Source organism: Fusarium redolens (genome assembly GCF_020744475.1).
Source record: "Fusarium redolens strain MPI-CAGE-AT-0023 chromosome Unknown BKA55scaffold_58, whole genome shotgun sequence".
Taxonomy (NCBI): Eukaryota; Fungi; Ascomycota; class Sordariomycetes; order Hypocreales; family Nectriaceae; genus Fusarium; species Fusarium redolens.
In genome coordinates, this window is record NW_025763721.1 from 1 (window position 1) to 17,470 (window position 17,470).

Below are 17,470 nucleotides of genomic sequence, written 5' to 3' on the forward strand. Positions count from 1 at the left end.
GATGGGGAAAGCCTAGTACGACCGAAGTTTTGAAGACTGAAGGCGAGAGTGCTAAAGCTATTGCCTATTGACCAATTTGAGCCTATTGGGATATGAATGTTCTACCGAGATGTTACGGCACGGATGTGCTCAAATCACATGACGCAATGCATGACATGTGTGCCCCACAAATTTCAGCCAACCATGACATGATCAGTGCCAAGGCCTCACGGTCAACCCTAGACTCTCGCTCCTACTGTACCAATTACCACTGGTAATGGCACCCAATACCATTTTTTCTGGCCCGTGTACCCTTCTTTCCGGTCCTTTAGTTTTGGGTCCGGATACAGGAATACTTGGCACGTGCGCCTTCCCCAGCTCACGAAGCTCTCAGGCCAGGGCTTCAACGCGAAGCAGGAGGACCAGGGACCCTGACGGGATGATCTCATTATCTCCTTGCTTGCGCGGGGACTGCCATTGGGTACTGGGCAGGGATCTAGACCAATTACGGTTAGTATATCCATTTACTCACCCAGGATGATATAAGACATTAACCCGGTCCCATATAATTTACTGGAGATTTAGATAGTACTCTAGCAGTGGGACAAGTACCAAATGGCAGTCCCCGCGCAAGCAAGGAGATCTCTCTGGGGAGTGAAAACTGCGTTAATCCATTGCCGTTTTTGGTTTTGATGGAAACCCTTGTCCAAGACGGGATTGTTTAACCGGCTATAGCCACAACAGCCCCGTCGCAGGGGTCAAATCTTATAGGCAGGGCGGACTTAAGCACATGCTAGATAGGTGCCTAATTGCAGGTAGCTAATCAAGTCGTGGCGGGACATATAGGTATTAGACCTTTAGTTGCACTTATTCGGCAGGCGGGTATAGGGGTAAGCGATCCCAAGGGCGGGGAAGCGTTTATTTAGCTTAGAGGAAGACGTATATTATATACTAAGAAATCATAATGGGGTAGTTAGAGGGGAATCTGCCTACTTAGCAGTAAGTGCAATTAAATTAGAATTATTAGCCGTGGTATCTTATATCTTGCCTTAGTTTGAGGTAGTACTAAAGTATAACAGTCAAGGTTCCCAATGTAGTAAACCGTAACCTGATTTGGTTTATATTAGTAGTTGCAATAAGGCGTAACGTACTAAGTATAGGGTAGCAAATTATATCTAATAATATTAAGAAGTATTCTTAAGTAATTAAGTTATATTAAAAGCTAGAGAGCTATCTAGATATAAGAAAGTAAAAATAAGCAAGACTATATATACTTATTCTGTTACAATTCGTGCCCGTAACAGCGTTATAAGGCTCTATAAGGCAGCTGTGGCATACCTATAATTGCTTGCATAGCGATTATGGCCCGATCTTTTGCCCTAGTGTCGCGTACCCACATTCCGCGCACCCCCACCTTCTGCGTACTCCCTGCGACTGTAATTTCCTAACCCCCTAATTGTAATTCTCCCCAAAACACCATTAAATAATATCAGAAAAATTCCAAATTTTCACCATGGTGACTCCTAAAGAAGCTCGATAGATTGATCTTAAAGAAATCCAAGAAAGGCTAAAGAATGGCGAGTCTTTACGTTATTACGCAACCTTATATAGGAAAAACGAGTCTACGCTCTGTAGTCAATTGAAAGGCGCCCAGACAGCTCAAAAAGGTCAGGAAAGCCGTCAATTGTTATTGCCTGTATAAGAGAAGGAAATTGCCGACTTTTTAAGGCATGAAGAGCGTTATAGGCGCGCCCTTTCGAGAAGTGAGCTATATAATCTTGCTAATGGGATTGCGAACCCTAATGCGATTGGAATCACGATCGGGCGTAACTGGCCAGATAGATTCTTATAATGCTATACGGATATCAAAATAAAGTTATCTATATATTTAGAAGCCGCTTATTCTAACGATACTACTCCTGTCCTCCTCTGATGCTTCTACGATATGTTATTATCGACTGTTAAAGAATTGGGGATCATACCGTTAAGGATGTATAATATGGATAAGCACAGACTTCAGGAAGGGCTCACAAAGTCAGGAAAGGTGCTTGGTGATAACCTTATAAAGCGGGCTATTATTATAGAGAGCGATTAGCGCAATTAGGTGTCGATTTTGGAGTTAGGAAATGCAGAAGGAAGAAGACTATAACTGACTGTAGTTTTCTAAGGAGATTATCTCCAAGAATAGTGGTTTCTAGAGCATTTTCCCGACTAGGGATATAATATTAGTGAGATAGGCTGGGCAACTTAAGACATCTGTCTGAAGTGGCTCCGGGAGACCTTCCTACCGCATACAAAGCCTAAAAACCCGCTCGATTAGAGACTTCTTATAGTTGATAGATTTACCGGTCACGTCTCTATTTAATTCTGATTTATGGCATTATTTTATAAAGTATAGATCCTGTATTTGCCGCCGCATTCTTTATATGCCACTTAGCTGTTTGATGTTGGTGTTTTCGGCCTGGCGAAGGCAATTTTTAAGCGCCTTGCGAAGCTATATGCCGGCTTTAACGCCACGGCGCCAATTTATAAACAGCGCTTTATTTAGATATATAAAAAAGCTATAGATGAAGCTATTATAGAGAGGAATATATAAGCAGGCTTCAGAGGCGCTGGAATCTGGCCAATCTTGTTGAAAAGGGCGTTGGAAAACGTTGTTACAGCTTCTTAAGCACTGGCTTAAAATGACGCCCCTAGGACCCCTTAATACTAAAGGGTAATATTACGGGTTATGCTATATATACTAAAGAGTGGAAATGAACTAATATCTCAGTTAAAAGAGCTCTAATTACAGAAAGAAGGGTATAAGAGGAATCTCCATTACCTGGGGACCAAGGCTGCCAAAGAGCTGGATCGTTTGAAGGCCCAAAACACCATAGAAAGGCAGAAATTAACTTTTCTGCAGATAGAAATAGACTTATAAAAGCCATAGCCTCGATAGAAGGTCGTTTGGCACCCCTAAGCCCGTTATCTAGGGCGCGAGGAGATTTAACATGCCTGATAGCTAAAAAACAAGAGGCTTATAAAGAAGCAGAAAAGGGAGGCTGAAAAGGCAGAATCTAGGAAAAAGAACGACACTATTGTAGTTGCAGACGAGAGCAGATTATAATTCCATTTTGCGCTATTTAATTTACATATGAATTGATTGAGATATTATATATTGAAGTCATCACGATGATTGAAGGTGGTGCGCGGAAGGGGGGTGTGCGCGGAATGTGGGTACGCGACACTATGGCTTAACGGCTTGTGCAACCGTTACACGATAATCGCTACTAGCGGGTGGCCCGAAGGTCAAGGGTTCGATTCCCCCTTGCAGCCTTTGGTATAGCTGCTCACAAGGGTGCCTACGTAACGCAGTGGGGCAACTACGGGGTACGCCTTGGGAGGTTGGCAGCTGCACCGCACAGGACTTAGTTCCCCCTGTGGCGGCCGGCTTCAGCAGGCTTTGAGGACAAAAGCCCCTAAAGAGGGAGCATCGTGTTACGATTCGTGCCCGTAACAGCGTTATAAGGCTCTATAAGGCAGCTGTGGCACACCTATAATTGCTTGCATAGCGATTATGGCCCGATCTTTTGCCCTGTGGCTTAACGGCTTGTGCAACCGTTACATATTCTGATTTACTTAGTTAATCGTGGTCAAACGCGCTCTTATTTAACCTATTTAACCATTGAAGGTTAAGGTTTCACTTTTGGTCGAACGTGGTCGAACTCGTTCCCATTCGACCAGTTCGACCATACACTACTTCCACCGGGGCCTGTTTGTTCCATTCCGAGCTCCGATGTTTTCTGTTTGTATCCTGGTTAATCTTCCTACTCGCATAAGAGCAAGGAGTGGCAGGAGTATGCGGCTGCTACTGCGGTGGCGTTTACAAAGCTGTTGCTGCGGGAGGTGGCTTCGAGGATGACTGGGTAGGATTCTCGTTGGAACAGCAGAGAACTTCCGTGGAAGAGGGAATCGTGGACGCCGTTTTGAATCACCCGGTGTCATGACGCCATGTTGGATCGAGTTTGGAGTTGACCCTGCTTCGGAGTATAGAGTTGACGTAAGGCAGCTATAGATTCAGACTACTGTGAAATACTCGAGTAACTCACGTTGCTTCCTACGACGGTGCTTTTGCTTCTCGAAAAGCGACTCAAGAAAGCCCCCATCCATGAATTCGTCAACAAACGCCTCCCCAAGAATCATGTAATGCTCACTGGATTCCGCCGAAACTGGTCTGAGAATTTGCGGTACCCCGGAACCAGCAACAATAACAATCCTATCGCCTTCCCTAGTAGTATTGGGGACCAATGCCATTCTTCCACCCTCAGTCACGGCAAAGCGTCTTTTGGAGGCCCACATGAGTATTGCAGATTCGATGGCAGCACTCTGCGTCCGTCTTTTTCTGTCATCGTCCGTAATGACCAAATCTGGTACACGTAGGTAAGAACTATCCATGGCTGGTTGATGTATCCATCCCAATAAGTGTAGATACTTGTGGAACCACGAGCCAAAGTGAGGAGGCGCTTGTACCCCTTGGCCTGTCAACCCTGCTGTCATGGTTCTCCAGAACGATCTTTTGCAGCTGTAGTTGGAGAACATGCCCTGGTGCGCAGAGTAGCCCAGACGCAGACAGCTATCTAGCCATCTTTTGTTGGCTGCCAGGACTGGGGCGGAGTAGCCCTCTAAAATCCCACTCTTGTTGAAAGTCGAACGCGGACCAACTCCTTTTACAACATCGACAGCCACTCCAGACAGGATGAGTTTGTCATCTTCTGTGACTCTGGGCTCATCTGGCGCCAGACGCTGGAGGCTGGCACCTGATTTAAAGGAGATCTTGTTCATGTATCGAACAAAGGGTGTTTCGTTGTCGATTCTCGTCCAGTCCGGAACCCAAGATGGTAGCCCTTCAAGCTCCTCGGTACCTGGGGTGTCGCTCCTTGTTGTACATGACAGGATGTCCAGATTTCCCCTCGCAATGCTCCATCGGGCAAATTTGGTAAAGACATCCCTTGCGCTCAGATGATAGTCCGGCCCGAAGCTCTGAATGTCTCGATCGAGATTGTAATCGTCTGCTAGGTTCAGGACGGCATAAATTTTGTCTCTGACATCTGAACATTCTCCAGAATGGGTCGCCAATAGGACCGACAACAAGCTTCGCTGCTTCCGAGCCACCGTACCTCGTCTTGCAGTCTCCATTTCGACGACAGCTAGCACACCGACGTGTGCCGTTTTTGAAAGGTGATCCAGGAGTAGTCCCGAGTGGTTGAGGTAGCGAACCAAGCGTGCGAGAAGCTCCCACTCGATCGTCCACTTTCCAGAAACGATAGTCACCCGCTTGGCGTGCGCAACTTCTTGGAGAACCCACAAGCGCCTGAACCATGGTCTCTCGAGAACCTTTGTCAGGGAGACCAGGTCCGCCGCCAAGAGATGGTTATGGCCCTCCGCGATGGCAAAGTCGAACCCAATGGTCTGCCAATCGCTGCTTGAGCCGGAAAATAACGACGACCGAGTGAATGTCTTAGCCAATAAGTAGTAGAAGTTTGGCTTGAACGACGTCAAGGATTTGAAAACCCTGCTGACGGCCTCGTCTTCCGGTCCAAGCCAGACCAAGACTTCTCGGGCTTCAGAGTAGATGGTCTTCATGTTCCTGACTTGGTGGCCTCGCTCGTTGAAGTCATCTTGATTGATGCACAATGCGTCGATCCAGAGCATCCTCTCTCGATCAGGATCTCGCAGTTGTAATAGAGCACCGTAGAGGTTTGATGCTACCCCAAGTTCATGCCCATTGCATCGAATCCTTTCGACCTTCTTTGGGTTCCCCCAGGTATATGACAGTGCCGCGTATGGGACCCTGTCAGAGTGATTGCAAATGCATAGTCTACACGTGATCTCATCATCTCTTGCTCCCGGCTCGAGGACCAGAACGCGAAACTCATCCTCCCCGAGCGGAGAGTAAACCACCTCAGTTGGTGATCCATCTTGCCATAATCGCCTAATCGCCTGGTGTTCTTCGAGAGCGGCTTGACGCTTGTCGGCATAGTCGTATGACGCTTCTATTAGACTGAAGCATCCGGCGAGTAGGCAGGAGGTTCCAAATGGCAGCAACACCGAGGCAGAAATCAAGATGACGGCCGCCCAAAATTTTGACACAGCTGTTTCACTCCACCGGGGAAGCTGGCTTGTCGTAGAGAAGGGTGCTTGTGGTGGATTCTGTAGAGATAGTCTGGCCGGGGCAGAGAAATATCCAGACGGTCTACAACCGTGCGATGAAGGAATGCGTATTCGTGTCTCGTATGGGGGATTTTTCTGAAGAGTAGACGCCAAGGCTAGCACAGACTTCTTAGCCCACCGGAGGCCGTTGAGCGGGGTAAGGGTGAGAGGCGCAAGGACTCGGCGTCCTGGTCGGATGGTGTTAGGCGACCACATTTTCGCTGCTGATGTACAGATGCTGGCTTCTACCCTCATCGAGGAGGGCAGTAGGAGATGGAACTCTAGGTTTATTATTATACGTCTCTTACTTCACCGTGCTTGAGCTACTCTTATATCTGACCAAGGGGAAGTACTGGAAAACAAAGTACCTGGCTGGCAACAGCCTGGCATGTGATCTCAGCCAGCGACGCACTGCCATTCACTGATTGGATGCTCAGCCACAGCCAGACAAAAAGTGCAAATCTAGAGTTTTGAGGTCTTGTTTCCAACCTCTTTTCATTTAAAAATCCGACGGTAAAACCAACGATCCCTCAGTCAGGGTAAACATCTGTAAACGCCGCAGAGTGAAGTATTGGCAGCCTACTTGGGTGCAAACCCATGCTGTTGTGATTGTGAAAGCCCGCCCGCGATGGAGCGCGACAACGAGGAGAACTTGGTGCTTGAGCAAAAGGAAACGCAGACTGAGCCTGATTCGGGGCCAGAGCAAATATGGCGAAAGCTAGGCCTGCAGGGCAAAGAAGAAGCAGACGCCGAGAGTCTTCGTAAGGGATTACGGCTGATTGACCACCGTGGGTGTTGCTTGGCTCCCCTGTTTTGTATGCATCTGCCGACGTACTGATTACCGCTCTAGCTCTGGGGAATGCGGACAAACGACTTATTGGCCTCGTACAGGCCATGGATAGGAATGGCGATGGCAAGATTCAGTACGAAGGTGATAGACCGACGTGAAGTGAGAGCTGGACCTAATAATAACGTCCTGCCAGAGTTCAAGGTCTTTGTCCAAGAGGCAGAACAGCAGCTGAAGCTCCTATTCGAGTCTATTGATCGAGATCGCGATGGATTGCTAGGGAGAGCCGATTTGCAGGCTGCCTTTCGTGAGGCGGGCCTGTCTGTGCCTACACGCTGGCTCACCGAGTTCTTCAATGAGGCTGACTTTAACTGCGATGGCTATATAAGCTTAGAGGAATGGCTGTAAGGCCTTCACTACCTCTTACCGTTTCCTTCAGCGTTCTTTCTCGGCAAGATTCTGGATCACGGATTTGCGAAGCCTAGACTGACAGGGGATTTCCAGGGATTTCCTCCTCTTCATGCCGGCCTACGATCCTTCCTCTCCGCTGCGTGCAGTGCTCACCTTCTACTTAGCTATTGTTACGCTTCAGCCCTCATACATCCTCTATGACGCCGCCAACGACCTCCGTGATGTCTTGTTACTGCCACAGGCAGAGTCTCCTCCGAGAAAGTTGGAGCTGACTGTCATAGTCCCAGACCCAAGCTATTTCATTGCTGGAGCTTTTTCCGGGGCCGCTTCAAGAACCATAACTGCTCCCCTCGACCGCCTCCAAGTCCACCTCCTCATCGACACAAGAACTCAGAACACTCTTCTTGGCAATATCTTGAAGACTGGCAAGTTCTGGAGCAGCCTGAAACGCCCTTGCAACCCCATCTCGGAAGGGATCAAGGACTTGTACCGGATAGGCGGACTCCGCACATTTTTGTCGGTACGTGGTTTTGCAGACGGGATATCATCCTGCCCAATTTTTCTTTAATGCAAATATGTTTGCACAATAGATGACTAGCATGGCGTAGGCAATGGTTTGAACGTGATCAAGATCGGGCCCGAGACTGCAGTCAGGGTTGGTTTAACGATCAGCTAAATGTGGATGTATGCTGACCCGATCGACCAGTTTGGCTGCTATGAACTGGCAAATCGAGTCCTGGCGCATTTGGAGGGCCATGACAATGCAAGAGAAATCAGTCCTATTTCCAAGTTTTTTGCAGGTGGCATTGCAGGCGTAACTGCACAGTAAGCAACACAACCTACTCACTTGGGAGAACCATAGCTCATGGCATAATAGATGTAGTGTATATCCCATCGATACACTTAAGTTTCGGTAAGCAAGGATACATACCTACTCTTAGTATCGAAGATGCTGACAGGCAAGCAAGCATGCAATGTGAAACCGTCCAACACGGGCCTTGGGGAAGGGCCCTCCTCAAGCGGACCCTCAGGACGACACATGCCAAAGGAGGATTCCACGCATGGTATCGGGGCCTTTCTCTGGGACTCGTTGGGAGGTTTCCATACAGCGCTATCGACATGGTCACCTACGAGATGCTGAAGGATGCCTACAAGGCACATGCGGCACGAAGACTTGGTGTCGAGACAGATGACGTCGTCCCTGGCAATTCCGCAACGGGAGTGATCGGGGCGTCCTCAGGGTCGTTTGCTGCCACGGCCGTGTATCCGTTGAATGTGCTCCGCACACGGTTGCAAGCTGAGGGGACTTGCCTACATCCTCGTCTCTACACGGGCCTCTGGGATGTTACCAGAAGGACGTTCAAGACAGAGGGCGTCCGAGGATTCTTCAAGGGCTTAACACCAAATTTGGCAAGATTTGCACCTGCACTTAGTATCACGATGATCACGTACGAACACATGAAGAGGTTATTAGGCATTTGGGGATAGTATTGAACTAGAGCCGTGGGAACATGGATATTTAGGCAAGGAGGGAGACCAGACATGTCTCAACACTAATAAAACCCCATGAGTACTTCTTCCTGGAACTGGGTCGTGTCTTGCAGTATCGCAGAAGTCAACAACCCAAGGATGTTGGGGGTTTACGTATCCCAGTGTTTGTGACAAGCCGTGCTCTGAGCGGGGCCCGGTTTTTGCAATCTGAAGACCTGATGGATGATGGATGATCAATGATGGGTTTAGGTTGTCGGTTTTCGGTTGTGTTTGGAAGGGCTCAGCCAATCAGACCGCGAGTAAAATGAACAGCCAATCATACCACGGATAAAACGAGCAGTCTCCACTCAGCGAGCGTGATCTCTTTACTTGGCATAGGATAAGATAAGATAAGATAAGATAAAGGGAAAACTGCAATAAATATTAATCCGGACAGATGCAACCCTCATCCTTGGAGAAGGCGCCTCTTCATTTCCTTCATGTTTGAGAATAATTATTGCCCAATAAATATCCTAGATTGAGGCACCAATTGTTTCGCGTTTGTGGATAATTTCTCTTGGACTTTCGTAGGTGACTGAAAAAAAAAGCAAGCAAGTTAGTTGACGATTGGATATGTCAAACGGTTCAGGGGAAAATCAAAGTAAAAAGGGCTGCTGCATCACAACTCCAGCCATCGTGGACGAGCGATGAAGTCAAAACGCTTGCGAACCCAGAAGATTATTGAGGCTTGACAAATTGTGCGTGAGGAAACATTCTGTTGCATTCTCGGAAGATGGGTCGCCGGGCACTTTCACTTGAAGAAAAGCGAGCACGTGCTCGAGAACGCAGACGAAAGCAAAGGCTCAAGCAACAACACCCAAACCAGCAGATCGGATGTGTCTAACACTATTCGCATCACTCTATAGCCTTCCAGATGAACAACGCTAATAATACACTCCTAGTTACCGAAAGTATGGTTTTACCTAGTCCCGATGAAGCTTTCCCCTATTATCATTGCCCTTCGCTTTCTCTTTTCTCATCCTCCCGCTTAAATGATTGATATTTTCTTCTAACTCGACTTTAGTCGGAACGAGCATGCTTTATCCCCGGGAGACTACCCTGTACCTAGGCAACGAGCTGGAGGAACTATTATGCCGAGATAATGAGCTCACGGGGGTCACCGCTCCGCCAATAAGTTAAGCAATATCTTTCATTCCTGATTCAGAGGCTCCTATAACGACGCACGCCACTGGGGATAACACCCTATCGTCATCATCATCCACGAGCTCCCCCTCGCGACGGCCGCTTCCACACTCGTATAGTCTGATCACGGCACCCGAGACCGGCTTTATGGCAGCGCTAGCCGTGCCATTGTCCGCTTCCGACGTTGATTCCAATTACCTGGGCCCTGCACACTAGAATACGCGCCTATTCATTTTACCAGGGCCCGGTCATTCCGACTCGTTTCTAGCTGCCCGTGTAAGGCACCAACTGGAGGCTCTTCCCTCACAGTTCTATCCACATGTGCCCGGTTCCTCGGCTACGGCAGACTATAGGGGTCACTGTTGCAAAACCCCACAAACCACCGCAAGAGAGACGAAACGGGTTAGCGAGATAGGCAACCCACCCCGTAGTATATTACTCCGTATACCTTAGCGTAGATTCTTGGATTTTTTTTGCGTTATAGAAAATATAATTAAAGCAGCGGGACCGCAGCGGACTAGCAAAGCAGATTTCTATTACATTCTATAGATATTAATTACTACTATAGCAATTAAATAAAGTAATACTAATACTTAATTATCCTCTTTTATCTCTTCCTTATTTTCCTTATCCTCCTTATCTAGCTTATTAAGCTATTAAGCATCGAGTTAGTAATAAAAATATATCTAATAACTTAATCCTGCATATAATCTAAAGCTAAGTAGCCTTAGCAATAGTCTTTAGCGCTATAATCTTTTGCTCCTTAAGGCTCTTCTTAGCTATCTTGCTAAATAAAGCCAAAGCAGGAACTAGTCCTAAAGTAATAGGAAGAGCTATACTACTACTATAAGCTTGTAATTATTATACTACGCGCTATATAGTAATCTATTAGGTATTATCTAAATTAGAATTTATATACTTAAGCTACTAATTTAGCTCTTAAAAGGCATATATAGTAATAAGAGTATTAACTAAGACCTAGAAATATAGCTTTATTAATAGCTTAATACCTAAGAGTAAGTAAATATACCTTATTAGCCTATAGGTATAAGTATTCTTTATATAATCCTAATATATAGTATTAATATTTATTTTATATATATTAGTATAATAGGTATTAGGGTTAGGATAGGGTTAGTATTAACTATTTAAGCTATGTTTGCCTTAGTGTTTTTCTCTAGCTAAGATCTAGCTAATAAGATAAAAAAAGTAGAGATTTTTCTAAGATATAAGAAAATAAGATATTAGTATAAGGAAAGGAAAGGCAGATATAAGAGATATAGCTAATAAGCTAAAAAGAGAGATATAGCTAAAAAGCTAGGAAAGAAAATATAGCTAAGAAAGAGATATAGCTAGAAAGCTAGGAAAAGAGAAGTATAGCTAGAAAAGCTAGGAAAGAAATATAGCTAGAAAAGCTAGAAAAAGAGAGATATAAGGCTAAATAGCCTATAAAAGGTTTAGGAAGACCTTTTAGAGGTATTCCAGGCTAACCTAGCTAGGCCTATAAGGATTTCTTTAGCTATAAAAGCTGCTAAGATAGCCCTAGTTTTAGTTAAGGTTAGGCCTATAGTGGCATTAAGCTGGGTAGCTGCTAGGGGGCCTATAAGCTCCTAGAGCTTCTTATAAGTCTTAGCGGTCTCTAGGTCCATAAGGCCACAGGGTTAGGATAGGGTTAGTATTAACTATTTAAGCTATCTTTGCCTTAGTGTTTTTCTCTAGCTAAGATCTAGCTAATAAGATAGAAGAGTAGAGATTTTTTTTTTAGGATATAAGGAAATAAGAGATAAGTATAAGGAAAGGAAAGGTAGATAAGAGATATAGCCTAAAGGCTAGGAAAGAGATATAGCTAAAAGAGAGATATAGTATTACGACCCTAGCAGTTACGTTACGTATACCCTACAAAAACCATATAAGGCGCCAGCCTCAGAAGGACCTAGCTGCGCATTAACTAACTAATTAACAACCTTATTATATTAGAATGATAAATATTAAAACGCAGTAACCTAGGAATGCAGCGTTTTAGGAACGACTTATCTTAAGGACTTATTATTCCTTATATAATTACTTTAGTATATAGAATATACTTATTAATACCTTTATAAAACTTAACTTACTAGCTATTAATAAGACTTCTTTACCTAAATATGCCTAACCTGCTTTATTTACTATTAAGAGATATAATACTTATAACTACTTAATATAACGCCCTATAACTCTGCAAACATTAAACCTAATATAAACTAGTTTACCTATTTAAAACCTATTCTGTTATACATTAATAGCTCTTATTTAGAACATATTATATTAAATAACTAAGTAATATTATATTATTAAGATATCTAGCAATACCGGCCTAGCACCTCCTTATACCAGAGCACCCCTTAATATAGCTAAACTTATAGCCGAAGTCTAGCAGTTATGCACTACTATCCGTAACTTGCAGATATAAGTTAATAAATAGTAAAATACTGCACTAGCTAATAATAATGCTAATAAATTATAAGGATATAACCTTAAAAAGGCATTTAAGCTGCCTAAGCTAAAACCTTTTAAGGGATAGGCAGCTAATATAATCCTATTCCTTACCTAAATAAAAGGATATTTCTGCCTATTCCCTAATAAACTAAACACTACTACTAAGAAATTGCTATTTACTGCACTACTAATCTAGGGAGATGCTAAAGACTGGTTTAAACCTATTATAAAGGACTACCTTAAAAATAAAGAAAACCTATAAGACTAAGATACCTAAAATATCTTTAGAAATTAGGAAAACTTTAAATAAGTACTAAAGGATAATTTTAGAATAGTTAATAAAGAATAATAAGCTATAATAGAACTACTAGTACTTAAATAGTATAAATTATATACCGCGCATTTAGCTAAGTTTAGACAGCTTGCTACTAAAACCTAATAAGATAATAAGTCTCTTATAGAAATCTATTACTAAAGTCTAAAAGAAGATATTAAGGATAAACTATACCTAGCTAATAGACTTAATAACTTAATTATATATATTATTATAGTAATTAAGATTAATAAAAGATAGTATAAATGCAGAAAAGAGAAAGCCGCCTACTAATAAAAAGGAAGTAACTTTAACCCATATTACCCTAGCTAAGATATAATAATAATTAGGGTAACTCTTAAAATTAAGGATAGCAATAAGGGAATTGCCAAAATAACACTATATATAGCATATAGCTAGGACCTATAGTACTTAAAGCTATTTAGCCAGGCAATAATAATAATAACTAAAGGCAAGATATATTTAAGTATAAGTGCTATAACTATAACTAGTTTAGATATATAGTATAATAATGCCTAGAGCCTAAGAAACCTAAAGACCCTAATTAAGGTAAGCAGGCCTTAGGACTAATTAAATAATAAGACCTATAAATAGCTAGGTAAACCGAGATATTAGGAATACTTAGAAGCAGTTATAATACTACTGGCTTAAAGAAAGCAGAGAAACCAGAGTAGCACCCCTACCTAAATAGTTTAATTAAAGAACTGCGAGACCTATTTCCTACCTATAAGGAAGCTAATATAGAAAACCTACTAGTAAGAGATAAGGAGACTAAGAATTAGACTTAAAGAGAAAAGAATACCTATAAGAGAGCTAATAATCTAGGATATCTTGCCAAGCTAGCGCAATATAATAAAAATAAAAAGAAAAGCTTTATAATAACCTAAACTATAGGAAATAACAAAACGCTTAATAAAGGGAACTCTAAAGAATTAAGAAACTTAGAAAACTATAAGTCTTAGGAATAATAAGGCAGGGAAAGGCAGTTATCCCTAATACAGATAACAAAGCCAAGTCTACTAATAAGATAGATAATATCCTTACTAAAATTATAATAATAAACAAGCTTTAGAAAAAGGAAAAAGCCTTTAATAAGGAATAAAGGCAGCAGCTAGGATATATGCCTATTATTATTAATACCCCTAAAGCATAAGATATAGAGGAGGAGCAGTATAAGTAACTGCATAATACCTCTATAAAGAAGATAAATGCCTTAAGCTAAAGTAGAAATAACCCTATAAACTACTATTTAATAAAGCAGGAAGCAGAATATAGACCTTACTTAAAGAATAATATATATAAAGAGCTAAAAAATATAGAAATACTAATATACTTAAACTTTTAAATATTAAAGCCTATTATACTAATAATACTATAAACCCCCTATATAAAGAGGAAAAATTTAATAAATAAGATAATATTTAAATATTCCTATAAATAAATAATATAAGGAGATATTATAGTTATCCTATAAATACTATTATATAAAATATATAAGTAAGAAAAGCTTAATAATAATTATTTTCTAATAATAATTCCTAGCATACCTAATAATAAACTATACCTAAAAAAAGAAATAAAAGGTATTTAATATATATATAATATAAAAACCTAGAAGTAGTAGAACTATAATTTAATATATTTACTATTAATAGACTTATAAAGTAAACTAACTTTATAAGGAATTTAATAATTATAAAAACTTATTAAAGAAGCTAAAAAGAATTTAAAGAAATTATAAATAGAAAATTTAATTACTAAAAAAGGGATTAATAGAAACTAAGTCAGATAATAGTAATATAACTTAAGAAAGAATTTTACCCTAATTAAACTTAAGGAGGCATTTAACTAAGTAGAAATTAATAAAATTAAAGAAAAACACTAAAATAGGAAAATAAATACTAAGAAAAATAAGCTAAGGGCAATACAGCTACCTAATAAATAACCTAGTAAATAATAATATAAGTTTAAATATTACTAAAGAAATATAGTATTAATAGGAAGTAAATAGACTTTACCTAGTTATATCCTAGTTAGCCTAAGAATAATATATAGATAAATAAAATGCAGAACTAGAGGAATATTTCTAGCAGCAATTAGCTAATAACAAGTTTGTTAATAACTGCCTTAATAGAGAAGGATATAATACAGTAACTGTAAGTAAATGCACTAAGATATATTAAGAAAAGTTATATACTATCTATAATAGAGTATTAAATAAGTAAAGAGTAAGGATAAGAATAACTTAAATTACTAAATGCTTTAGGACTATATAAGGACCTAATACTAAAATGCCTAATACTAAAAGTTTAGATTAAGGGAAAATGGCTATATATATAGATTAACTATAAAGCTAAATAAAATTTTATTAACCTAGAAATAATTATATAGCTAAAACTACTATAAAGAAAGAAGTAAGAACCTTACTTATTACTTAATATAAAAGGATAACTTTTTAATTATAATAATAAAATTATAGATTAAGAGATTAATTACTTTAAGGTCTTTATTTAAGGAAAGAATTAAGGGATAGACTTTAATATACTTCCCTAAATAAGGAAGTTAATATCCTCCTTAATATAGATTAGCTATAAAAGAAAAACCTATATATTAACTAGAGGACTAGCTAAGTTACCTTTTTTAGTAATACTAATAGTAATAATAAAACGATTATAATAAATAATAAGAGATCTTAAACCCTAACTAAAGAGGATAGTATAGGCAAGTATAAAGTAAAGAATTTACTACTTCTAATAAGAATATAATATAAATATATAAAAGGCAAGAAATAATAAAACTACTAGATCTTAGGTCTCTTTAAGACTTAACTATATAACCTAGATAAATAATTAAAATACTAAAAAGAACTTAAGAAAAAGGAATAGTAAGATAGACTTAAGAATATCTTAGAAGAATACTATATTTATAAGAAACTATTTAAAGAAGAACTTAAAATAAAGTACTATAGCATAGCTATTAAGACTATAAAATATAGCTTAAAACAGATAACTTGCTATTCTAGAAGATTTATAACCTTAATAAAAAAGAACTTACTACTTTAAGAAAATACCTAAATATAGAACTAGTAAAAGGGAATATTAAGATATCTAATTTATTAGCAGGATTCCTAATAATATTTATCCTAAAGAAAAACAGGAAACTATAACTTATTATAGACTATAGGAGGTTAAATGCCCTTATAATTAAGGATAGGACCCTACTTCTACTTATTATAAAACTTAAGGACTGCCTATAAGGTAAATAGATCTTTACTACTTTAGACCTTAAGGAAGCTTATAACCTAATTTATATTAAAGAAGGAGATAAATAGAAAATAGCATTTAAAACCAAATTTAGACTCTTTAAGTATTTAGTAATGCCATTTAGACTTATTAATTGCACTTATAATGTTTTAGCAGATAATTAATAATATACTTTAATAATACTTAGATATCTTTATAATATATTACTTAAATAATATCTTAATCTTCTTAAATAATAAAGAAGAATATAAGGAATATATCTATAAGGTTTTAAAAGCCTTATAAGATACTAACTTACTAATAAACTAGAAAAAAGTTACTTTATATAAAAGAAGTAAACTTCTTAAGATATACTATTATACCTAGTAAAATTAAATAAAATAAAAGAAATCTTAATAGTAGCAGACTGGCCCTTATTAATAATAGTTAAAGAAGTTTAGAGCTTCTTAAGATTTACTAATTATTACTAAAGATTTATTAGAGACTTTAGTAAAATCCAAACCTACTTATAAAACTTATAAAGAAAGACAAGAAATTTATATAAAACAAGATATATAAGTAGTATTTAAAGTACTATAATAAGCTATCCTTAGCAAACCTATACTAGTTATGTTTAACCTTAATAAGGAAATAGAACTAAAACTAACTTATTAAATTTTACTTTAGGAGGGCAAATTAGATAATAAATAAAAAAGAAAGCTTTACCTAATTATATTTATTCCTATAAACTATATAAGTAGAACTAAATTACCCTATTTATAATAAAGAATTCCTAGTAATTATTAACTACTTTAAGGAGTTTAAATACTACCTTATAGGAAGTATATATTAAATTAAAGTCTATACTAATTATTAAAACATTTTATACTTTGCTATAATATAAGAACTTAACTAATAATAACTATATTATACTAAATACCTATGCAAATTTAACTTTATAATTATTTATTATAAGGGCTTAAATAATAGATAAGCTAATACTATTAGTTAATGCCTAGATTATAATATTAGTATAATAAAAGTAAAGAATAATTCTTAAAAAAGAATAATAAAGAAAAATACTAATTTATATAATAAGTAGAAACCCTAGGACTTATAAATAATTATAAACTATAAATTAGGAAAATAGATAAATAGAATCTAAAATCTATTATAGGATATAACCTTTAAGATCTTATTAAAAGTAAAGCCAAAATGCCTACCTATAATAAAAACTATAGTACCTAAACAATTCAGAAAAGAACTAGTACAGGATATATATAGATATCCCCTATATAGCCACTAAGGTATTATAAAAACCTAAAACGCATCTAGATATATTATAAATAGAAAGGAATTAGAAAGACAATAAAGAAG

At 39.0% G+C, this 17,470-nt stretch overlaps 2 protein-coding genes across 2 annotated transcripts; one reads left to right on the plus strand and one right to left on the minus strand.

Annotated features, from left to right (window-relative positions):
- Positions 1–4,224: 4,224 nt before the first annotated feature.
- Positions 4,225–5,916, minus strand: BKA55DRAFT_492406 (heterokaryon incompatibility protein-domain-containing protein; the record flags this gene model as incomplete). The annotated part of the gene is made up of 1 exon (XM_046186262.1): positions 4,225–5,916. A coding segment is annotated over one exon (1,692 nt), but the record flags the coding sequence as incomplete, so codon positions are not given.
- An 883-nt stretch (positions 5,917–6,799) lies between these two features.
- BKA55DRAFT_531597 (mitochondrial carrier domain-containing protein) lies at positions 6,800–8,857 on the plus strand (the record flags this gene model as incomplete). The annotated part of the gene is made up of 8 exons (XM_046189234.1): positions 6,800–6,959; positions 7,022–7,102; positions 7,155–7,362; positions 7,463–7,889; positions 7,968–8,024; positions 8,076–8,194; positions 8,247–8,282; positions 8,338–8,857. The coding sequence occupies 8 exons, from the start codon at positions 6,800–6,802 to the stop codon at positions 8,855–8,857; spliced, it is 1,608 nt and encodes a 535-aa protein (XP_046040626.1).
- Between the last annotated feature and the right edge of the window lie 8,613 nt (positions 8,858–17,470).